The 24,331-nt window shown below is 47.3% G+C and overlaps 1 protein-coding gene across 2 annotated transcripts; it reads left to right on the forward strand.

Moving 5' to 3' along the window:
* Window positions 1-513: 513 nt before the first annotated feature.
* Window positions 514-24,331, forward strand: TIMM44 (translocase of inner mitochondrial membrane 44). Of its 2 annotated transcripts, XM_071727730.1 has the most exons (13): window positions 514-579; window positions 2,549-2,656; window positions 4,190-4,360; window positions 4,846-4,926; window positions 6,814-6,963; window positions 10,043-10,182; window positions 10,681-10,766; window positions 13,573-13,665; window positions 13,988-14,112; window positions 15,688-15,738; window positions 17,486-17,575; window positions 20,141-20,251; window positions 23,953-24,331. In XM_071727730.1, exons 1-13 carry the CDS (start codon window positions 553-555, stop codon window positions 24,070-24,072), a joined length of 1,353 nt encoding a protein of 450 aa, XP_071583831.1. In that variant the 5' UTR covers window positions 514-552; the 3' UTR covers window positions 24,073-24,331. The 2 variants fall into 2 exon arrangements, with proteins under 2 accessions (XP_071583831.1, XP_071583832.1); XM_071727731.1 differs by lacking the exon at window positions 17,486-17,575 and having other exon boundaries at window positions 23,953-24,212.

Below are 24,331 nucleotides of genomic sequence, written 5' to 3' on the forward strand. Positions count from 1 at the left end.
CTGCAGGAACCTTCCTGCCTTTGACCTCCACGTCCCCAGGCAGGGCTGTGTAAAAAAAAACCAAAAATGTTGGACATTAAGGAAGAAATTCTTTGGTGTGAGGGTGCTGAGCCCCTGGCCCAGGTTGCCCAGAGAAGCTGTGGCTGCCCCATCCCTGGAGAGGTTGAAGGCCCCAGGTTGGATGGGGCTTGGAGCACCCTGGGCTGGGGGAGGTGACAAGGGGTGGCACTGGATGAGCTTTAAGGTCCCTTCCCACCCAAACCATTCCACGATCCACGAACCGAACCACCAGAACCCGCGGCTCTGCCGAGTTTCGCTTCTCACTCCAACCCCGCTCAAGCCCGGGCTTCGTCTCCCGGGATGTTCCGAGCTGCCGCCGGGTCTTCGTTCCCCGGGATGTCCCGATCTCTCGCTGCTCCTTGTGCTCCGAACCCGCACCCCCCCGGTTTCGGTCCCGTTCCGGATCCCGGTGCCGGTCCCGGCCACGTGGCTGCGGGCGGCGCGCGGCAATGACGTCAAGGCGGGCGCGAAGGTCACGGCAGCGCTGGGAAGATGGCGGCGGGGGCCGGGGGCTGCCGGGTGAGCGCGGGGAGCGGCGGGGGCAGCAGCCGTGGCCATGGCAGCCGCCGGCTGCTTGGCCCGGGGTACCGGGGAGGGATGGGGGTTGGCGGGCCCGTCCCGGCCTTGTGTCCCGGCGCCCTGTCAGACGCGGCCCTGGGGATGCTGTGAGAGGGAGCGGCCGGGCCGGAGACCGGGGGGAGCGCTGGGCCCGGTCCCGGTCCCGGCGGGTTCTGCCCTTCCGAAGCTCCGGCCCTGGGGGTGTAGCGGTGGGGACAGGGCGGGGAGCACTGCCCGGCTGTGGCTTTGCCCTCAGGGTGCCGGGGGGAGCGGGCCCAGGATCCTTCCCCCACCTCAGTGAGCCCTGGAGCCTCCAGCCCCTGCCCTTCCAGGGAGCCTCCAGCCCCTGCCCTTCCAGGGAGCCTCCAGCCCCTGCCCTTCCAGGGAGCCCCTTCCAGGGAGCCCCTTCCAGGGAGCCCCTTCCAGGGAGCCCCTTCCAGGGAGCCCCTTCCAGGGAGCGCCTTCCAGGGAGCCCCCAGCTCCTTCCAGCTCCGTCCCCCCCCCCACTCCTTCCATCCCCTCTCGGGCTCGGAGCTTGCAGAGTTTCTCCTCAGAGGTGTCTGTGTGCTGAGCTGCTCCCTCCCTGGCCTCCCGCAAAGGTGAAGCTTTAACCACGACTTTTCCCCCGGTGTTGAGCAGGTGAAGAGTTGTGTGACCTGAGTGCTTCTGGCTTTAAAAGCCACTTCGTGGCGTGACACACTTGGAAGGAGGTTGAGCTTCTCGTGGGGTTAAGTGTTTTCTGCTCAGGAGTGTGGAAGAAAGGTGCCTTGGGGTCAGGAAGAGCCCTTGGGGCATCAGCCCCAACTTTTAGTGCTGCTCTTACAGCTAATAAAGATCTTTAATTATGCATTTAATATCTTAACTTGGTTTTTCTTGCCTCAAAGCCTGGCCTGAGGCATGAGGTGGGTGGAAGTTGGGCTGGGAGGAATGTCCCTTCCTCAATTTAAATTTTGGGTCTTGAAGCTGGGGGAAGCTCAAGTTATAACTACAGAGGCAACAAAGAGGAGGGATTGGTTAAGATGTGAGTTAACAGCAGTGCAGACAGCAAGGGGTTCTTGTACCTTTGGGGTCTGGAGGGTGATTACACCATTATTTCTTCCTAGAGGTAAAGTCTGGGTTTAGCTGTGGAGCTTGGCAGTGCCACCACCTGACCAGAGTCCTTCACCAAACCTTTTCATCATCTGAGAGCCTGATAAAGAGAGAGGGGACACAGACATTTTCTCAGCTTTCAGATGGGACTAGCAAAGCCCCCTTTGGTTTCTGTAAGTTTTGGTTTGTGGAGTTGTTATTTTTTTAGGGTGAGGAGTTCTGAGAGATGGTCTGGGAGAGAAAGAGCTTTGGTTGGATGATTTGGTAACACAAATATGTCCACAGCAGGAGGTTGGTTTGAGGTGAAAGATGCTGGGTTTGCCTGACTTGAGACCAAGGAGAGGCTGAATAGATTTTTTTTCCCCAGAAGAAAGAGGAGCCAGGTCTGTGCTGAGGGACTGTTTAAGGGAAAAAAGAGAAAAATCCCTGAGTTGTGCATAGTCTGCTCTCAGTGTAGGGTCATGGATTGGCTGTGTGGCAGCTTCTCATCTCCACAAGGTGCAGAATTCCTCAGTGATCTTTCTGTGACCTTTTGGATCTTTTCTGCCCTGTTCCCTGAGGCAAAAGGTGTTTGTTGCTGGCTGGGGGCAGCATGGAGTTTACCTGTGCTCTGATTTTTGTGTTAGCAAAACAAACCTGGCCGTGGGATTCCTGCTGCTCAAACGTGGAGCAGTTTTTACAGGGGACTCTTCCCAAACCAGGGGCTCTTGGCAGCACTTGGGATGTGTTTGCAGAAGACAGGTGGTTGTTATCTGTTCTCAGTGTCCTTCCCTTGCTTCCTGGGCTCTTTCAGACTCCACCTTGTGTTTTGCAGTGACCTGATCCTGTGTTTCCCTTCCAGAAATGTCTCATCAGTGGAGTGTGGCTTTTATCCAGAAGATACCCAGTCCCTGCAGTCCCCAGGGGTACAGTGTATGGACTGGGCAGGCCTGGGTCAGAGAGCCAGCAGGTTGGTTAACAGCTGGATTTTTACATTTCAGGCTAAAAGTGCTTTCCCATTAGAGTTTAGATCTGCTGGATGTGAAGGGTTATCTGAGAAACACCTGTTCTAGGGTGAAACTTCCCACTTTTTAAAATTTTGAGCCCAAGTGACAGAGCTCAGGAGTGGTGCTCTGGGGACTTCATCTGCCCCATTGTATGAGCCTTAACTTCTGAGGCCATTTGAGCCTTTGGAGATAAAATTCCTCTGGAAAAGCAGGGTTTTTTTAATAGCCATACCTCACAGGACATTAGAAATTTTTTTTTTTTCCAGGTAGCTCTGTGTTTCCCACCACATTTCATAGGATAGAAGTGACCCAGTGCTTTGCTTAAATAAATCTCCCTGACTCTGACTTCTTTTTGAGATTAATGTCTCTTTGGATCCTACAACATGTAATGGTTTTCTTTAGCCTAGATGGAGGAAAGAACACCTGTTCTAGGGTGAAACTTCCCACTTTTTAAAATTTTGAGCCCAAGTGACAGAGCTCAGGAGTGGTGCTCTGGGGACTTCATCTGCCCCATTGTATGAGCCTTAACTCCTGAGGCCATTTGAGCCTTTGGAGATAAAATTCCTCTGGAAAAGCAGGGTTTTTTTAATAGCCATACCTCACAGGGCATTAGAAATGCTTTTTTTTCCCAGGTAGCTCTGTGTTTCCCACCACATTTCAGACCATAGAAGTGACCCAGTGCTTTGCTTAAATAAATCTCCCTGACTGACTTTTTTTTGAGATGAATGTCTCTTTGGATCCTACAACAAGCAATGGTTTTCTTTAGCCTAGATGGAGGAAAGAACACCTGTTCTAGGGTGAAACTTCCCACTTTTTAAATTTTTGAGCCCAAGTGACAGAGCTCAGGAGTGGTGCTCTGGGGACTTCATCTGCCCCATTGTATGAGCCTTAACTCCTGAGGCCATTTAAGCTTTTGGAGATAAAATTCCTCTGGAAAAGCAGGGTTTTTTTAATAGCCATACCTCACAGGGCATTAGAAATGCTTTTTTTTTCCAGGTAGCTCTGTGTTTCCCACCACATTTCATAGGATAGAAGTGACCCAGTGCTTTGCTTAAATAAATCTCCCTGACTCTGACTTCTTTTTGAGATTAATGTCTCTTTGGATCCTACAACATGTAATGGTTTTCTTTAGTCTAGATGGAGGAAAGAACACCTGTTCTAGGGTGAAACTTCCCACTTTTTAAATTTTTGAGCCCAAGTGACAGAGCTCAGGAGTGGTGCTCTGGGGACTTCATCTGCCCCATTGTATGAGCCTTAACTCCTGAGGCCATTTAAGCTTTTGGAGTTAAAACTCCTCTGGAGAAGCAGGGTTTTTTAATAGTTGTATAGACATCCTTCACAGGGCATTAGAAATTTTTTTTTTCCCAGGTAGCTCTGTGTTTCCCACCACATTTCATAGGATAGAAGTGACCCAGTGCTTTGCTTAAATAAATCTCTGGCTTTTTTTTGAGGTGAATGTCTCTTTGGATCCTACAACATGTAATGGTTTTCTTTAGTCTAGATGCTACTCTACTGGAGGAAGAAAAGGTTTCATATCAGGTTTTGTGGAGAACATCAAACAGGAATTAGCAAAAAACAAGGAGATGAAAGAAAGCATTAAAAAATTTCGAGATGAAGCCAAGAAGCTGGAAGAATCAGATGCACTTCGAGAAGCAAGGAGGAAATATGTGAGTTTTCCTCTTGAATTCCTTTGAGATTTCACTGCCCAGCCACTGATCTCTCACTCTTCTGACTGTTAATCAGAGTCTTCCTCCAGATGAGCTGTTTAGTTCAGCCTGGCTGTTTTTTATGAGAGGTTCTGCTTGGCTGGAAGCACTGATTGGGAAATGGATGCCTCGGAGTGGCTTTTTTTTTCACTGTTAGTGGAGACTCTTTCCAGCAGCCCCTTCACTGCATTGCCCATGTAACAAGCAGATAAAATAACAAGACATTAAGTTGAACATTGGCAGGATTTAAATGCTTCTTTTATGGTCTCTAAACAGTGTTATTTGCAGAAATGAACCCCTGAGCTGGGCGTGGTCCCAAAGCTGGAGATCTTTTTGCCCTCAATTAGAGCATTAATGGGGTGTGCTGTGTGCTGGGCTGTTACTGAGTGTTTTCTGCCCTCATAATTATGTGCCACACCATTTATTTTTTTTTTTATTTCACCCAGAAAACCATTGAGTCTGAAACTGTGAAGACCTCAGAAGTGATTAAAAAGAAACTTGAAGAAATAACCGGGACAGTTAAAGAGGTAAAAGGCAGCTCCTGGGGTAACCTGTACCTGGGGCAGTCTGCTCAGAGGTTGTGTGTGCTGCTGGGCAGGGTGTGTGGTGCTCTTCCCACTGGCCCTTTTTGCTGCTGATGTGGTTTCAGGCTTCTCACTGCACGTGGAGGGATGACTTGCAGCATCAGGGGCTCCAAGTGCTGGGAGTACAAGTGCTGGTGGTGCAGTTGAAGTGCTCTGCTCCCAGTTAGCATCCTGGCAAGGATCCTGGGGCACTGTGTGGCTGGGGAACACCAACAGGCATGGTTCACATCTCACAAGTACAAGTGTTGTCTCCTCTAGGCTCAGGCTTTAAAGATTGCTGTGTCTTGTGCAGGTTTGGTTTTGAATCCAAGGGATTTTTTGGTCTGGGATTAAGCACTGCAGCTTGTGCTCATTTCTTTTTATTTCTTGGCCAGGCAGCAGATGTGTTGAAGTGTTGTGTGTGCTTTCACTTTGAGCTCTGCTGCAGACCTCTCAGTCCCCAGGAGGTGGCACTGAGAAGAGCTGGAAAAAAGCTGTTGTTGCCTATGGTTACTCCCAGGCTTGGTTTTCCTTCCTCCTGATTAGAGTAACTAAGTCAACAGTGACTACTCATGTTTCCAGCTAAAAAGGAGGAGGAATAGGCTTCCCAGACAGGTGGTGGAGTCTCCATCTCTGGAGATATTCCAAACCTACCTGGATGCCATCCTGTGCAGCCTGCTCTGGATGACCCTGTCCTGGCAGGGGGGTTTGGACTGGGTAATCTCCAGAAGTTCCTTCCAACCCTGACATTCTGTGATTCTGTGACTGAAACCTTCCTGCTCCTCCTGACTGAAACCTTCCTGCTCTTCCTGACTGAAACCTTCCTGCTCCTCCTGACTGAAACCTTCCTGCTCCTCCTGACTGAAACCTTCCTGCTCCTCCTGACTGAAACCTTCCTGCTCCTCCTGACTGAAACCTTCCTGCTCTTCCTGACTGAAACCTTCCTGCTCCTCCTGACTGAAACCTTCCTGCTCCTCCTGACTGAAACCTTCCTGCTCCTCCTGACTGAAACCTTCCTGCTCTTCCTGACTGAAACCTTCCTGCTCTTCCTCTTCAAGGGAGCATGAGATGTTCTGCAGTAAATTACAGCTGGGAGGTATCTTGGGAGGCTCTGCTTTGTCTGTAAGTTGAAGCATGTAGACTTCATGCTCAGAGCAGGGTGAACTCAGGCATTTTTGACCATGGTTTAAGACCAAAGCTGGTGGGATTGTTCCCAACACTCACAGCCAGGTGCAGGATCCTTCTTGAGAAGCAGCCAGCAGAAAACTGGGCTTAAACTGAGCTGGTCCCTGCTCCCTGCTGTGCTCCTTCACTCTCTAAATTGCTGTGGTTTAACTGTGTGTACAGCTGTGAGCTGGACATGATGCTCTTTGCTGCTGTGGACATAACCAATATCTTTTCCATGCTACTGGGGGTACTGTGAGCATCTTTATGAACCAAATCCCCTCAAAAAAAAAAACAAAACAAGGCAAAGCATTTGGTGCTGGTAGCCTGTATTTTCTCTTAAGAACTACCTGATGATTTCAAACAAAGGTGTATTTTAGCTCTGGCATCACTGCTCCTTCTCTTTGATGGCAAGAAAAAGACATTATTATTTTTACATCTGTTGTTTATGGTCCTGTGAGTAGCCAAAATTGTCCTTCACAAGGGTGTTGTAGGGCCAAGCCACAATGTTGCAGTGAGACCCCTCTGTGACACTGGTGTGTTCAGGTTTGGTCAGTCTGGTGTGTGTGTGTGTGTGTGTGTGTGTGTGTGTGTGTGTGTTTTAGGAGATCCTAAGCACCCACAAAAAGGAGTTATTCCCAATACCTTTTCACCTGCAGTGACCTTTTCTTTCTTGTTTTGTGGCAGAGTCTGGATGAAGTCAGCAAGAGCGATATCGGCCGCAAGATCAAGGAAGGTGTGGAAGAAGCAGCAAAAACTGCGAAGCAGTCGGCAGAGTCAGTGACAAAAGGAGGGGAGAAATTAGGCAGGACAGCAGCCTTCAAAGCTATTTCTCAGGTACAGAAATCCTCTGCCTCTGGAGGCCCCAGCACTGTGGACACAGCTCATTAACATGGGAGTTACGTGCTGAGTCTCAAATGAAGTGCAGAACCTCTTCATGCAAGACCTTGTGAGCCAGTGGGATGAGCTGATGAATTCAGGAGGTGTAATTTGCAGGCCTAGCATTCACTCAGCAATCCTGGAAAAGTGTAAGTCCTGAGGTGCTGAGCTGCTTCTAAAACTCATTACTGGAGAAATCAGTTGCTCTGCTTGTGGAGGAGGGTAGCAAACGTCTCCTGTAGGCAGTGAGACCCTGGGGGACAAACTGGTGTCCTAAATCTCTCCTTTTCTGGAAAATAGAAGTGCTCATAAGTTCAGATGTCTCCCAATCAACTGGCAATGAGCCCAAAAAGAGGGGTTCTCCTCACCTGGTTTCTCCTCCCTCCTCCAAACCCTTGGCTTTAGCTTTGGTGTGAGGAGGTACCAGGAGGAGCATCAGTCATGGCAGTTCCCTGTTCTTGGTTTCTAGTAAGACAACATCTGCTGGAGGGCACTTCTAGCCAGGCTGCAGATCACACCATGTACCTTTTTTTTTCTTCTTTTTTTCTGTCATGAAACCTGTTACCTTATGCCAGCAGCCTCCTAATCTAAGAACTGCTTGTTCTATGAAGCAGGCTGCAAGGCCAGACCTCAGGAGCAGGCAGTGATTTTATAGGATGTTAAAGTTCATTTTTTGAGGCTTAAAGGTTTGGTTTTGAGTCAGACAAAATGGATCAGCCTTTTGATTCATTGTCAGGTTTCACTGATTCACAAACCTCTTCCAGGTTGTGAGCAGTTCTTGGAGCTTTGCTGTACTTTCTTGTGTATATGTAGGATTTAAAATGCTCAATCTTCAGAAAACCAAATGTGTTATCTCAGGAACTGTAGCAGCAGTCTCATTTTGAGCAACCTGTTGCTTCAGTATTTAGGAGATAGTTTATTTGTATAATCTTCAGGTAGATGGTATCCACAGGGGCTTGTGTCTTATTCTCTTCTCTGGTCCCTCAGGTGGTCTTTTAGAGTCAGGAGGAACAGACTGAGCTTTGGAGCTTATAATTTGCTTCTCCTTGATGTTTAAAGTGACTTAAATTCTTATTTCTGCTTCATATCAAATCTCTGGCATCGATTCTGTCTAGGCCCTGAGCACTATTGTAGCTTTTTTCAGGAAGGAGAGACACTGACTTTGGACACTTGGACTCCAGAAATTTCCTGCATAAAATCAACTTGAGAAATAAAAGCCCCTATAAAGCCACATGATTACTTTGGGCTATGTCATTTCCACATTCTAAATGAAAATATGAATTGGGAAAAGTTGTTTAGATCAGGATAAAAAAAAATCCCTTTCCTGCTCATTGGTGCCTAGTTGTAACAGGAAAGCACCCTGTAAAGTATAGTCACTGCTCAAAAGCTCAGGAATAAAAGGAGAGAAGCTGAGATGGAGGAGAAACACTAAAAATGCCTTTTAATCCCAGTCCCTGTTGAATTGGACAACAAAAGTTCCCAGCAATGGTGGGGGGAGGATGCAGCTTCCTCTGGGCAGAGTCTGAACTGCTACAGTTTGCTGCCAAGATGTACCAGTCCAGACTGATCAAGTCCTTTTTCATGTAGCCTCACCCAAGAAGGACTATCTCTCTCTTTCTCCTTTAGCACAAGCTGCACTACTGTGATTTTTTTTCACACCTCTGCCAAAACCCAGTTTCCTTTGAAGCTGTCTCCTTATCTGAAGGTGTGGAGTAGTCTATAAAAAGTGAGGCTCCTTTTTGGTTTGGGGAAAACAATCCTTCCTTTTGGGCCTAGAGCCTGGATTTTATTGACATTTTTGGTGGCTTTGCAGTCAGCTGGTGTCCTGAAGTCCCCCTTTTCCCCTGTTTTTGGATATTAGGAATCATTCTTCATTTACTTGGGGCTTGTTCTGCCCACAGCTGCTGGCTGCTGTTGGGAGCTGCTTCCCTCTTCCCTCTGCCTTGATTGAGTCCAGTTGGAACCCTCCAGAGGTTTTACCCCAGAGCAGCTGCAAGCTTTGCCTGTGTCCATAGCTTTTACTGTATTGGGTTTTTTTTTTCTTCAGGTTGACAGCACAACCATCCATTTGCTGTCCTAGACTTTTGCATTTGGGGAAGAACAACATGATGTCCCAGTATAGGTTGGGGGCTGAGCTGCTGGAGAGCAGTGTAGGTGAAAGAGACCTGGGGGTCCTGGTAGACAAGAAGATGCCCATGAGCCAGCAATGTGCCCTTGTGGCCAAGAAGGCCAATGGCATCCTGGGGTGCATTAGAAAGGGGGTGGTTAGTAGGTCAAGAGAGGTTCTCCTCCCCCTCTATTCTGCATTGGTGAGGCCACACCTGGAGTATTGTGTCCAGTTCTGGGCCCCTCAGTTCAAGAAGGACAGGGAAGTGCTTGAAAGAGTCCAGCACAGAGCTACTGAGATGATTAAGGGAGTGGAACATCTCCCTTATGAGGAAAGGCTGAGGGAGCTGGGGCTCTTTAGTTTGGAGAAAAGGAGACTGAGGGGTGACCTCATCAATGTTTCCAAATATGTAAGGGGTGAGTGTCAGGGAGATGGAGTTAGGCTTTTCTCAGTGGTGACCAGTGATAGGACAAGGGGTAATGGGTGTAAATTGGAGCACAGGAGGTTCAAGTTGAATATCAGAAAAAATTTTTTTACTGTAAGGGTGACGGAGCCCTGGAACAGGCTGCCCAGGGGGGTTGTGGAGTCTCCTTCACTGGAGACATTCAAACCCCACCTGGACACGTTCCTAGGGGATGTACTCTAGGGGGCCCTGCTCTGGCAGGGGGGGTTGGACTAGATGATCTTTCGAGGTCCCTTCCAACCCCTAGGATTCTAGGATTCTATGATTCTATGATTCTATGATTCTATGATTCTATGATTCTATGATTCTAGCTTCTTAAGCAGACAACAGCAAAGAAGCATTTGGTGAGGAAGGGAGAGGAGCATCACCTCCTGTCTCTTTTTTTCTTCAACAGAAGTGATTTTCAGTTGCTGGGAAGAGGGATGGGGAATGGTAAATCAATCTAATAGGGGATATTTTCCTTTCAGGGAGTAGAAACCGTTAAGAAGGAAATAGATGAAAGTGTTTTAGGGCAGACTGGTCCTTACAAACGCCCGGAGCGCCTACGAAAAAGAACAGAATTCTCAGGAGAGAGGATTAAAGAGGAACGAATATTTGAAGCTAATGAGTACGTATTGGGTGGAATTTAGGGGGAGTATTTCTGTGTATCATTTGATTTAAAAAAAAAAAAAAATAAGAAAATTAATTTCTAAACCTTGAAACTACAGGGCAGGGCTGGTTAAAATCCAAGCCCCTCAGGCTGTGGGGTGAGGTGTGACCTAGCAGGGCAGGTAGGTGCAAGAGCCAATTGCCAGCAGAAATTCATGGGAGCTGAATCTTCTGGTACTGGAACTGGGCACTTCATGTTGTGAAGTGGGGACATAACGTCCTGCTGTGACATTTTGACTTGCACATGGGTCAGGTTTGCTCAGGTCTAACACCTTGCTGGGGAATTATGCTTGGCAGGGCCAATCCTGAGCTCCTTTGCTCTCTCTCCTGCCTTGTGCTGCTCAGGCAGCTGCATCAGCCTTAGAGAACCTGCATGCTGCAGCCATACTCCTCCTCCTGTTTCTTCTCATTGGGTTGTAAGTTACTTGCTCAGACAGGTGTCTTCTGCTCTTTCTAGGGAGGCCATGGGTGTAGTGCTGCATAAAGACTCCAAATGGTACCAGCAGTGGAAAGATTTCAAGGACAACAACGTGGTCTTCAATAGTAAGTTATTTTCCCTGCTCTCCTTCTTGCTGGGTTGGATCTGATGCCATCTGTGCAACTAGCCACAACATACTGGGAATCACAGCCCTTTTGTTGTTGTTGTTGTTGTTGTAGCTGCTGCCTGACGTGGTGGGAATGGGAAGTGTGGGCGTAGTTGACAACACTGAAGCTTTTCCAGGCTGCTCCATCTGTGTTCAGACCCTTCCCCCAGCCAGGCATTGTTTTCAGCAGTCCCTGCTCCCTGTAGGTGCCAAACCCCACGTTCCCTGTTGCTTAAAAGAACTGGATTCTGCTCTTTTTCCTATTTTTTCCTAGTCAGCCCAACTCTGGCCCTGGGAAGAGGCCAGGCATGCATGTCACCAGGGCAGGCAGATCTCTTCTCCCTGACCTTGAGCTTATAAGAAGGAGAAGAAAAAAAAAATCTTAAGTGAGCTGGTTGTTGTTGTCATCTGCTTAGAGCTCTGGAATGTGTGGGACTTTGTCTCCTTTCTGGTTTTATTACCAAACCTAAAAATCCTGACTGTCTGTACTGCAGTAGGCAATAACTTTTGATAGTTATCTGGACATTTGATGTTTATGAAAGATGTAAAGAAGGTAGAGTAGAATCCTTCAACAAATCAAGCTCATTGCTGCTGCTGTACTGCAGTTAAAGTTTCTTACAGTTTGTGGAGTTTGTTAAAGGAAGGAAGATGGTGTAGGAGTGCAGCATCTAATTAGCTTTGGTTTGTGTTGCTGCTTTTGAAGCAGAGCTCCTTGGGAGGGATCCAGGGGTGGGTTTTCCATCCCCTTCTTAACCTTCCCAAGGAGATGCTCCTCAGAGTCCCTACATGTTGCATCCCCTACACGTGTGCCAGCTGCACAGCTTGGTGCCTTTTCTAGATTTTATTCCTCTTTCCAAGACTCTGCTCTTGCAGTTCAACCACACTGCAGATATGGCTGCACCACAGCTGGTGGGTGCTCTCCCTTTCTGTGCCACCTGTACCAGGAACACTCTGTTTTTTGGAAGGACCTTAAGCTTCAGGGCAGGATTCCAGTCATTGATTGATGTGGTGGGAAGATGCTTCCCTGCAGGGCCCATTATCCTGCAGCTATCCTTTGCAGTTCTGGTCCATTTGATGATGTCCAGAGACAGATAATGGGTTGGTTGAACCTTTATTTTGTTACAACAATGCTTCCTTGGTTAAATGGTTTGTTTGGTTTTTTTCTTTTTTTTTTTTTTTCTTCATCTCCTGCCCTTTCTGTCTTTGAGATTTTTTTTTTTTTAAGTTCTCTTTCCCCATCAAGGACTTCTATAGCTCTGTGACATGTTGGGCTTGCTCTTACCAAGGTTGAGAAATACATATTGCTGCTTAAAACCTGCATCCTTACTGATGTCTTGCTATTTTGTTAAAAAAATCATCAAGGTTCAAGGTCTACTCTTGATCCTCCCCCAGTTAAACCCTGGTGTTTGTTTCACATCCTCCTACTTCTGGTATGGGGGGTGACTCGAGGGGTCTGAGCAGGTTTTTACAGGTAACAAGTTAAGGTAAACAAGCCTAGAGCATTTTCTGTCTGGAAATCTGCATTGAATCACAAAATCATAGAATCAATCAGCTGGGTTGGAAGGGACCTCAGAGCTCACCAAGTCCAACCCTTGCTCCACTCCCCCCGTGGTTCCCAGCCCATGGCACTGAGTGCCACATCCAGGCTCTTTGGAAATATCTCCAGGGATGGAGAATCCACCCCTTCCCTGGGCAGCCCATTCCAATGGCTGAGCACCCTCTCCAGAAAGAAATTCTTTCTCATGTCCAACCTAAACCTCCCCTGGCACAACTTGAGACCTCTTGTGCCCTCTTGTCTTGCTGAGAGTTGCCTGGGAAAAGAGCCCAACCCCCCCCTGGCTCCAACCTCCTTTCAGGGAGTTGGAGAGAGTGATGAGGTCTCCCCTGAGCCTCCTCTTCTCCAGCCTCAACACCCCCAGCTCCCTCAGCCCTTCCTCACAGGACTTGTGCTGGATCCCTTCCCAGCCTCCTTGCTCTTCTCTGGACCTGCTCCAGCACCTCAATCTCCTTCCTGAGCTGAGGGGCCCAGAACTGGACACAGGACTCAAGCTGTGGCCTCCCCAGGGCTGAGCACAGGGGCAGAATCCCTTCCCTGGACCTGCTGGCCACGCTGTTCCTGAGCCAGCCCAGGATGCCATTGGCCTTCTTGGCCACCTGGGCACACTGCTGCCTCCTCTTCAGCTTCCTGGCAATCCAGACTCCCAGCTCCCTTTCTGCCACTCTGTGCCCAGCCTGGAGCTCCCCATGGGGTTGTTGTGTTGAACCTCATCCCCTTGGGATCAGCCCAACTCTCCAGTCTGTCCAGGTCCCTCTGCAGAGCCCTCCTGCCTTCCAGCTGATCCACACTCCCCCCAGCTTGGTGTCATCTGTGAATTTGCTGATGATGGACTCAATCCCCTCATCTAAATCCTCACTAAAGATATTAAACAGCACTGGGCCCAACACTGATCCCTGGGGGACACCACGGCCGCCATTTTGATGCAGCTCCATTCAGCACCACTCTCTGGGCCCTCCAGACAGTTCCTAACCCAGCCCAGATGCCCCTGTCTGATCCATGGGCTGACAGCTTCTCCTTGGGACAGTTATTGATAGCAGAGAGCATTGCAGGGAGACAAGGAGCAAAGTAACTGTTGAAACTTGTTAAGCAAGAAAGAGAGTTGGGTGGGAACAGAGCAGGTTTGATCTGCCAGCCATTGCATGTTGTTTCCTAATTGAGGAGTGGGGTGGAAGGACACTGCTTGCTCACACATCTCCTCTCCTTTCAGGGTTCTTTGAAATGAAAATGAAGTATGATGAAAGTGACAATGCCTTCATTCGAGCTTCCAGAGCTGTCACAGACAAAGTCACTGACTTAATAGGTAATGTTTCATCAGTGCTGGGGGGGGGGCACAGCTTTAGCTTTGCTCCTGGTGCCTGGCAGTGCTGTTGGGCTCCCTCTGTAACCAACCTTGGGGACAGATTCTGGAGCTTGAGGATATTTTGCATGGCTCATTACCCAGTGTTGTGCAGTGTAGCTGCTGGGTGAGAAATGGTGCCAAGTGCTTGTATCAAATCCCCTGGCCCAAAGTCTGCAGCTGGGCCCAGGTGACTCTTTCCTTCCCTCCAGCAATAACCAAAGGTCTTTCTCTTGTTTCTTGGCAATGGTTGTCGTGCCACCCTCTCACTGATTTGTTTTATTAGGTGGATTGTTCTCAAAGACAGAAATGTCTGAAGTTTTGACAGAGATTCTCAGAGTGGATCCAACCTTTGACAAAGATCGTTTTTTGAAGCAGTGTGAGCGTGATATCATCCCCAATGTCTTGGAGGTAAGGTGGGGGTGGAGTTAGATGCTCTTTTATTATTTTTCTTTCACCTTATCAAGGAAGAGGTTTTTTTCTTTCAAACGCTGAAGTGAAAAGCTGGGTACAGGATTTGCTTCTCAAGCAAGACAGAACATGAGATAACCTTGGGAAAAGGAAGCTGGATCCCATCTAACAATTGAGTTTAAAGCCATATTTTATAATTTAGTTGACTAGAACTATTTTCTGGCCTTGAAAACAACTAAGCCTCTTCTCCCATGGGAAGATCTGAGCATCAGAGGGATCAAAACACAGTGGGTGAAGGAACAGCACTGGGCAATGATGATATCAAATATTGATAAGGGAAGGAATGTACTATGTACTACTGGATTCTAAATGATCTGTAACTGCTTGGGAAGAAAACCAGAGCATGACAAATGGTTCAGCACAAATATTTCAGGCACTAGTCAAGGAAATACGTGGGACTTTGTGTTTTTAAAGACAAAAGGATAAAACCACTCAGAGGATAGCACTGGTGAGGGATGTGACCTCCAGCATAAATGGGTGTAGCTCCTCTCACTGTAACAGTACATCAGAAAAAAGGGAGTGCAGGTAGGGGATTGGGAGATGGACAGCAGAAATTGTTGGGAGAGATTTTTCTGAGATGGGAAAACCAAAGCTTGGAGTGAGAAACAAACACTGAGGGTGAGCAAATTGGTATTTTCTCATCCTACAAAAGAGTGCAGGGAGTGATCATCTCTCAGATCAATCTGGGCTTGTACACAGGTGGAAATGTTCATGATCCCCAGGTCTTGAGGGAGCATTACTGGGTGAATAAACAAGAATTTAATGCTTACAGAGCCACCCACCCTGATGTGTCATTGGGTTTTGTAGTGACCAAGTTGTGCATCAGCCATGTGATTGGGACTGTGAAATGAGACAGACCTGTGATGGGGAATCTGCCTTCCCTGACAGCACCATGTCACTGAAGCAAGCTCAAAAAATGGCCTCTTGACTCAGAGAATGAAGTTTTCAAAGGAGAGGTTTTATCAAAGCTGAGGCAGCCAGCTGGCATCAGATATAAAGATCTATGGGCATTATACTGAAAAACACCCTGCCATGCCTAACTAACTTTATTTCCAACCCTGCTCTGTTCTCAGCATCTGTCATGTTAGCAATTCCAGGTGGTTTTTACACTGTGTTTTAAAGATAAACCTTGTCACTAGTTGCAGCCTGATTCTTCAGTTCATTCTGTGCCTTGAATTTTTCACAGACCTGAAAATTCTGGATCTCCTGGTTTGTACTCCTGGTTCTGTGAGATCCCACTTCCCACGGCTTCTGGGTAGTGTGTGTTCTGCTGACAGTTTGGACAGGAAGGTTTAAGATAGATTTTTATTTTAATTATTATTATGTACATCTGACTCAGTCTGTGTGGTTAGGGAAGCTCTTGAACTCAGGAGATCTTAGAACCTCCTGTTCTTCAGGGTTTCACAAGATGGAAGATTTCAAGTAGTTTTGCTGCAGGCAGTGCTGATAATTTCAGCTCTCTGATACAGGGTGCATTTTAAAATGTTCCCATTTTATTTGCTTTTTCTTTTTTAGGCTATGATGTCTGGAGAGCTTGATATCCTCAAAGATTGGTGCTATGAAGCAGTAAGTAGAGCTCCTAAAAACTGTCTGCAAAGGCTGTGGTTTTCCCTTGGCAGCAGGTGTTTTGTGCTTTCTTTGCTTGCAAGCTGTCTAACTTTTGAGTTATGATGTTGCTTCCCTGCTTCACTGTCTCACATCTTCATGCCATAAACCCCTGAGGCAGTGAAGTCAACTTGCTGAGCTTGTGGAACAGTCTGGATGGGCCTTAGCAGAGCCTGTGTCCCAGATCCAGAGTGGGAAGGTGCAGAGATACCCAAAAAGGTGTTCAGGTTGTCCCTGGAGTTACTACACAAACACAGCTCCACTGCAATATCCCAGAAAACAATCCTGGCAGGCTGGAGGTTTCCTGGAATTGCAGCCTGCAGAACACTGAATTTCTTTTTGTTGCACAAAAACTGGGTTTGCTTTTGTACTGGGAGAGATTTTTAATAGTGAATTCATTTCTTGAAACAGTGAAGATGAATTGGATACCATTGGATTATTGCATTATTGTCCAGTTAACTTCATGAAGTCAGATTCACAGGTGGACATTTGTTCTGACCTCCAAAATTAATTGTACTGAAGGCAGCTCAGAGCCATAGTTGTTCTCTTTCTAAATAATTTTAATTGCTTCACATGAATGTTCTCCTCACTTGCCACCACCAAGAGGGCTGGGAATGCATGTGCTGGGAGAGGCTGTTTGTGGGGTTTAATTTTTTGTGGTTAAAAGCTTTGTAACTACATTGCAGTGTATGAGAGAAAGAAAGATTTAAAACAGGCTGAAAATAAAGAAAGTTCTTTATTGGTTCAAGTCATCTTGGAAGAGGCAGCAGAGAATTCCTCTCAAAACTCTGGAGGGAAGTTGCAGATACACTGCAGTTTCTAAAGCAAGAAGCCAACCCTTCTAAGCTAGTTGGAGTTATAAATTAAGCTTAAAAGTCAAGAATAATCTCTGAAATAAGCCAAGGGGAGAAAGGAGAGCCCTGTTAATGCCAACCAGAACATCAAGGCTGTGGAATGGGATCATCCTGCAAGTGTTAAGTGTGTGATCCAAACCACTAAAGCAAAAAAAAAAGTTATTTCAGTGAGAGGAGCAGAGCTGCAGGCTGCTGCCAGCCCATGGCCTTTAGAGACACTTTCCTCAGGAGCCAGCTTCACTTCAGGGACTTTGGCAGGAAGCTGGGCAGGATGTTTGCATTTAGGTGCTTGTGGCAAAGGTTAGAAGATGGTTGGTGGTGTGGGGGAGGAGGTTGGGGCTGCCTCCTGTCTGCTTGGTACCTGCCAAGAATGTGGGGATGAAGCAGCAGTGCACAATCCCCCACACCAGTGCCTAAAAAATGGAGCATGTGTGCCTGTAGCTGAGAGGAGCCAGGAGCTGCTCTGCATCCAGGGCTGGCTGGGGCTGGCTTGCTTCCCAGATGGTTTCTTCTTGTCTGCTGGGAAATCAGAGTCAGGAGTGCCTTGGCCATCAGGTGCACTCCATGGATGTCCTCTTGTGAGGGATGGAGCTGCTCTTCTGACCAGGGGAGGTGGGATATCTGGATATGTGAAGCCCAGGTAATTTGATGGAGGTGTTGGATACCTCACAAGACATCTGTGTTCAGGTTTTTGTTGTTTTGTTTTGTTGTTGTTTTGTTGTTTTTTTTTCCCACAAATATTCTGACTTCTTCTTTTAGCATTTTGTTTGCTGGCTCTCTCTAAGCAGCAAATCCTTTGTTCTTTTTGACAGAACAAATTCAAACATGTAACACAAGTTTGTTGCTTCATTTAGACTTACAGTCAGCTTGCTCATCCAATCCAGCAAGCCAAAGCCATGGGGCTCCAGTTCCACTCCAGCATCCTTGACATTGACAACATTGATGTGAGTGTCCTCTTCTGTATTTCACCTTGGGAAATTAGAATTAGAGGAATTAGAGACTCATGACCTGAGGAGGGGTTTTCTTCTTTGCTCTAACTACTAGTTTGTTGCCTCGTGCTGCTCTGGTATTTTCTCTTCCTGCCAGCAGAGGAACAGTCACAAAATCTCAGACTGGTTTGAGTGTGAAGGGACCCTAAAGCTGATCCAGTGCCACCCCTGCCATGGGCAGGGACACCTCCCACCAGCCCAGGGTGCTCCAAGCCCCATCCAACCTGGGGCCTTCAACACTGCCAGGGATGGGGCAGCCACAGCTTCTCTGGGCAACCTGGGGCTCAGCACCCTCACCTTATAGCACTGCCCCAGAGCTGTTCTGAAGAGCTTTTTGGGGTTTACTCTGGATGAGAGAATCACAGAATTGTTTTGGTTGGAAAAGCCCTTTCAGATCATCAGGTCCAACCCTTCCCCCATCCCTGCCCAGGCCACCCCCACCCCATGTCCCTCATCCCCACATCTCCAGGGCTCTGAAACCCCTCCAGGGATGATGGGGACTCCAGCCCTGCCCTGGGCAGCCTGGGCCAGGCCCTGACAACCCTTTCAGTGAAGAAATTGTTCTTAATTCCCAGTCTAAACCTTCTCTGGTGGAAGTTACTCTGTGACTCAAGGTTGTGCCATGCAGGAATGGCTGCTGGAGGAACTTTGGTGCCCTTGGGGATGGTTTTTGATGAGGAGGGGGGAGGGGACTGTGAGAGGAGCTGTAGCCTCCTTAGGAGCAGTGTTGGTAGCTGGAAACTGGGGTCTAGGAGCCTTGATTTCATTTTATGCTAATTAACATTTCCTCTGGAGATGCTAATGGACTGGGCATGGAAAGATATTTGGTTGCTTACTGGGTTTAGATGTTTGTATTTTCACATGAAATCTCTCCAGAAAATTACACCTTAGCTGGACAATGATTGATGTGGAACAGCATCAGGTACAGTTCTTGTTCTGGGCTCTACTGCCAGAAGGGGAGAGAAAAGGCTGTTGTGTGTTGAAATTTTTAAAAATGCAGTTCCCTAGGGGAGATTTATGGGAGGATGCTGAGTGATCTCATCCAGAAAACCAGTTGAGTGAGTAGGGAAAAAAATCCAAACATAACCCACAAGCCTTTTAGAAGATTGAAGGGATTTTACATGCTGCAAAGTTGGCAGCATTAAGATTAAAATCAGGGCTTTTGAACAGAAGCATCTGAACTCATGTTCCAGGCACCTGCCTGAGCACTCTCCCCCTCACCAGACATCCCTTGCCTTTAAATTTGGTGGGGTTTGGAGTCTTCTGCTTTTTCATAGGGTTATTTTTTGGGCTGCCTGGGTGTAGTTTTAAGTGTGTGATCTGAAATGGAGTTTCAGAATTTGCTTGAAATAACCTCTTGATTACAGAGGATCTGGGTGATCACAGTACTAAAAATCAAAGCAATATAAGTGGGAATGTCTTGGTGTCCCCTCTGAGGGCCACAGTTCCATCTGTGATGGGGCCATTCTCCTCCTCCTGGAAACCCACATTGGTGTCAAATTCTCAGCAGTTATTTGAAGTCACATCAATTCATGTCATGGAAATTTGTCTTTTAGGACCAAGTGGAGCTTGGGGGGGTCTGGTTTGAGAGACTTGGGGGCAGGTTTTGTGCCTGGCACTGCAGAGCTGGGGAGCTGATGCCCTCCGAGTAAGAAAAGGAGCAGTGCAGGAGTGCTCAGGGGAGAGTAAATAAAATAAAAAAAGATATACATGCACCTTTGTGAATTGTGGCACAGTCCTCTAACTGTCTCCTGCAGTGCATTCTTTATTATGTGATAAAATGCAATGTTTTAGTAACAATATCTCTCAAATAAAAGAATGTCATCACACTACCATAAATCTGAGACAGTGTCATTACCTCTTTGGGTAGCAGCTCCAGAGTTACTCAAAAGCAAGGTGTTACTCAGTAGCAGAACAGAGGCAGAAAGAGGATTGGCTTTTGTTGTTTTTTAAAATTAAGAGTACAGTTTTGGCAAACTTCTAATTTTTCCATCCCTCTTTGCATTTCAGTTCTTTATTTCTTCAAATATTTAATGGAGTGATCTTAGACTAGAGAAAGGAGTCCTGTCAAACAGGAGGGTCTGACCTGCAAGATTTTCTGCTCTTTATCTTTTTTTATCTACTTCAGTACACCTTTACATCATTTAATAGCAAGAGAAAAAACCTTCAGTTGATGTATTTTGCTCAGAAAATGGCCTTTTTTTTAAGAGCAGGGTTATTGATATCTATTTGGAAACAATGGAACTGTTTGTGTTTCCCAGATAGGTAGACTTGGTAAAAATATGAGAACTCTCAGAACAATTTGGGAAAGCTTTTGAAGTACAGGGACTGTTTTGGGGGAAATGATGTGCAATAAACCCCACAGCATCTGTTTTAACAGGTAGAAGCAGAAAAAAAACCCAACTCCCTTCAGCTTGGGGAGAAGGTGGGGTTGTTAGCTGTGCCCAGCCAGAGCAGCTGTGTTAAATACTGGAGATTTTTCCATGAATCTGCAGAGATTTTCTCTTTTTTCCCTTGCAGCTGGCTATGGGGAAGATGATGGAGCAGGGACCAGTATTAATCATCACTTTCCAGGCTCAGGTGGTGATGGTGATTAAGAACCAGCATGGGGAGGTGGTGGAAGGTGACCCGGTAAGTGACACATTTTCCTGGCATTCCCTGCTGAGCCCCTCAGTTGTTAGGGATTCCCCTGGGTGTGCCTGGAGCAGAGCCATTAATAGAGAATAATCATATAGGAAGAGAGACTGTAAACATCTAGAAAGGAGAGGAAAAGGGATATTTTAAGTTTACAGCAAGGAGAGGAGCTGGAGACAGCCCAGTTGCTGCTGTGCCTGGCCAGAATGCTCCCTGCCTGCAGTTATCACCCTCTGGAGCAGACCTGAACCACCCTGATGCAGATTAAAGTTCCATCACACAGCTTCCACCTCATCCTGTTCTTTTTTTTTTTTTCCCCTCCCTTTCCCTTTCATCTGGGCAAGAGCACAGATGTTTGGGAGCTGGAGTGAAGTCATTAAATCACCCAGTTCATGGTTTTGGCTGTTGCCTTGCTGCACTAATACAAACTCTCTTATGCTACTGCAAGCTTTTACTTCCATGAAACTCTCCCAGATCCAGTTGTAATAAATGGTTCAGGCTTCTGGTGGGAAGCTCTTGAGAGAGGGAAGTTTGTGGAGCAGCTGCCCTGCAGCACAGCTCTGGCATCCCTGTGGATTCTCCTTTGCTGGGCTTTAGCTCTGAGCCCAGCCTGTCTGCTCTGCCTTGCCTCATGTCTGTGCAGGATTTAAGTACCTTAATGATATATAATGGAGGGGACACTGTGAGATGCCAGGAGCTGGTAGTTACTAGCAGGCTTCCATTAAAATTAATACATGCATTCACTTCACTCCAGACTGTAAGCTTACAAAAAAAGAGACTCCTTTTCATGATGAAGCCCATCTGGGCTGATTTACAACCTGTCACATCGACTGCAGGGGGGGGGAAGAGCTGATAAAGTGATTTCTTAGCCTAAATGACTGCATTTCTAGAAGATAGATATTGATGTGATAATTATTGAACAGGATATCAAAGCCTGTTTGCTGTCTGATTGCTCAGGAGCAGCAATAACTCAGGGAGAGGCATTAAAATTCTCCATTAGAAACAAAACTTCAGCTTTAATCAACTGTCAGCTACAGGCTGGCTGGTAACTATGATTTGGTGGTAACTGCTGAGCTGTTCCTGCAGGGTGTTGACCAAAGGGAAAGGAGCACCACAAAATCCACCCAGCTGGGCACAGGAGCCTGTGCAGGGAACCCTCAGTGCAGGGGGGTTGGAATTAATGATCTTTAAGGTCCCCTCCAACCCAAACCATTCTATGAATCTTTTTACAATTAGGGCCTGAAGGGCTGTTGTTTGTCAGGGTGTTGTTTGTCCTAGCAGGCACAAGATTAATGGTCAGATCTGTGGTAGAAACCTGCCTTTGGGAGCCCACAGCTGGTTGCTGTCCCACTTTGACTGAATGTATGCAGCAACATGCACTGTACATCAAGGATTAAGATGTACCTTATTAATAAAAGCAGCAGATCAGGAAGCTGGAAGCCTCTTTGCTTCAGAAACACCTAATTTTGATGTTTCATCACGCCTGGTTTCCAGGAGGAGAGCTGTGCTGCTTGTTCAGTGCCTCATGCTGTGGGATCTCCAGCAGCTCCACACTTCTCTGCTCTTTATCCCTTCAGAAATGTTACCTACAAGAACATAAAGTTTGCCAGATGTAGCAGAGCTTCATAGGATCAAATTGCTTTTTGTGAAAATCAGGAATCATAAAAAATCAGACAAATTAAGGTTCTGCTGGCAGTGTTACCTGCTTCACCTTAAGATTACTCTTTGGGTTTTATACTCAGGAAAGATTTCAGTCACAGAATCATGGAAAGTCAGGTGGGAAGGGACCTCAAGGATCATCTGCTCCAACCCTTCTAATATTATACTTGATGTGAGATGTCCCAGCACCTCACTGAGCTGAGACTTAAAACTTCCCTAAGTGGGGGAATCCATCCCTTCCCCTGGGAGACCATTCCAAGGTCTGACTGACCTCATGGGGAAAAATTTTCCTCTTGTGTCCAATCTGAATCTCCCCAGGAGCAACTTGTGCCCATTGCCCCTTGGCTTGTCCAGGGGGCTCCTTGTACCCAGGGAGTCTCCAACTTCTTTGTACCCCCCCTGAAGTCCTGGAACATGGTGATAAGTTCTCCCCTGAGTTTTCTCAAGGCTGAACAAACCCAGTTTTCTCAGCTTCTCCTCATATGGCAGGTGCTCCAGTGCTCTGATCATCCTCATGGCTCTCCTCTGAACCCTCTCCAGTCTCTCCCCATGCTTTTTGGAGATTGGTAGCATCACTGTCCTGAGCAGGCAGAAGTTGTGTTGTTTTTCTTCTCTTGTCCCCTGTATTTCCTCCTGACATACCCCAGACATCTGCACAACACAAGGATTTGGTCATTTTTAACACCTCCAAGCAGAGCTGAGGCAAGTTAGACTTTCAGAAACACTGAACAAGGAAGAAAAGAGCCTTATGATATGTGGGATTTCTCAAACATTTAGTTTTCTCATGACTGGTCTCTTACAGACAGTCTCCCCCCTCCCATTTATGTGCCTAAATTATAACCCAGAAAGATTCACACATTCTATCAAAAATTGTAGTAGTTTAAGTGCACAGCTGGGAGCTGAGCCAAGGCCCAGCCTGATCCCTCAGTGATCCTTCTTGTCTGAGGAAGTCCTTGCTTCTCTGAGCTGAAATGATCAAATCCAAGTAACCTTTGGGTTGCAGACTGGATCTGTGACCCCAAGCCAGGTTTGGGCAGCCTTGGCTCTGGTGGGCAGAGTCACCTTCCTGGCAGAGTCAGAGCCTTTGTCCCAGGTTCTGCAGTGACTCTTGAGGGAGTTGTTTTTGGAAGAGCAGGAGTGATGGCTTCAGGTTGGGCTGAGGTTTGTGTCCTTCTTCACTTCCTACAAACAAAACTGCTGGCCTTCTCCTCACCTAGGCTGGCAGATCTCAGGGGTGCTTTGATTTCAGCTTGTGGAATTAATGTGTGCCTGTGGCTGGACTTGGGATGATCTTATTTTCATTGATCAGTGTTGGGTTTTTTAACTCTTTGTCTCTCCTCAGATGTGGTGATGATAATTTCTGATTAATTTGAGGGGAGGGGACTCACAGGCTGATGTGAGAGAGGCAGAGTTAAACCCCCCAGGAGAGCCTAAGCTGGAGGGAAGGTTCCAGAGAACAGTTGAGCCTGGTGGCCAAACCAGGAAACCAGAAATTTATACTTAAAAATTAGATTAGATACTATAAAACCTGGCAGTGGTGCAAGTTAATGTGTGTCAGCCCAGGATATTTAAAAACCCTAATTCTGTTTTGGGAGATCCAAAGTTTTATCTGTTCCTGACTCTGATAAATTTCCAGCCCCTTTCAGCAGATGTTGCTGGAGCTGTTGTTGCTGATGGAGGAAAAAAAATCTTCCCCATGAGGGTAGTAAAACCCTGGAATTGGTTTCTTAGGGAAGTTGTTGATGCCCCATCCCTGGAAGTGTTGAAGGCCCCAGGTTGGATGAATCCTTGTGCACCCTGGGCTGGTGGGAGGTGTCCCTGCTCATGCAGGGGGGGTTGGATCTTGGTGATCTTTAAAGTTTCTTCCAGCCCAAACTATTTTATGATGTTGCTTCAGGACCTTTGGGCTTGAAAGCAGAGAGCAAAATCCCAAGAGCAGTTTCTTGGGGCAGCGTGGAGCAGGTCCAGGTCCCCAGGAGGCAGGAGCTGGGAGGGTTTTGCCCTTCACAGAGGTTTTCACACCAGGGTTTTCCTTGCAGGATAAGGTTCTGCGGATGCTGTACGTGTGGGCCCTCTGCAGGGACCAGGATGAGCTCAACCCCTACGCTGCCTGGAGGTTGTTGGACATTTCCTCCTCAAGCACTGAGCAGGTTCTCTGAGCAGAACCACATCCAGTGACTTCCTGTACCTCTTCTTCAGCACCACCACCTCCCAACTTGCACCAGTCTGCCCTACGATGGACCCTGGGGAGAGGAGGAGGAGGAGGAGGAGGCTGGGTTGATCCCTTTTTAGAAGAACTTTTGGGGGTTCCCTCTACTGAACTGGGGGGAGTCTGAGGTCTCAGCCTTACGCTTTGCTGTGTTGTGTAGCACTGTAAGGGTGTCCTGGGGGTTCCAATGCAGATGGTCTGAGACACAA

The sequence above is a fragment of the Heliangelus exortis genome, chromosome 28 (assembly GCF_036169615.1).
Source record: "Heliangelus exortis chromosome 28, bHelExo1.hap1, whole genome shotgun sequence".
NCBI classification, from domain to species: Eukaryota; Metazoa; Chordata; class Aves; order Apodiformes; family Trochilidae; genus Heliangelus; species Heliangelus exortis.

Coding starts and splice junctions, on each gene's coding strand:
- TIMM44 (XM_071727730.1), top strand. CDS start 553: ATGGCGGCGGGGGCCGGGGGCTGCCGG. Junction 4,361..4,845: donor GAGAAGCAAGGAGGAAATAT/GTGAGTTTTCCT, acceptor TATTTCACCCAG/AAAACCATTGAGTCTGAAAC. Junction 10,767..13,572: donor CAACAACGTGGTCTTCAATA/GTAAGTTATTTT, acceptor CTCTCCTTTCAG/GGTTCTTTGAAATGAAAATG.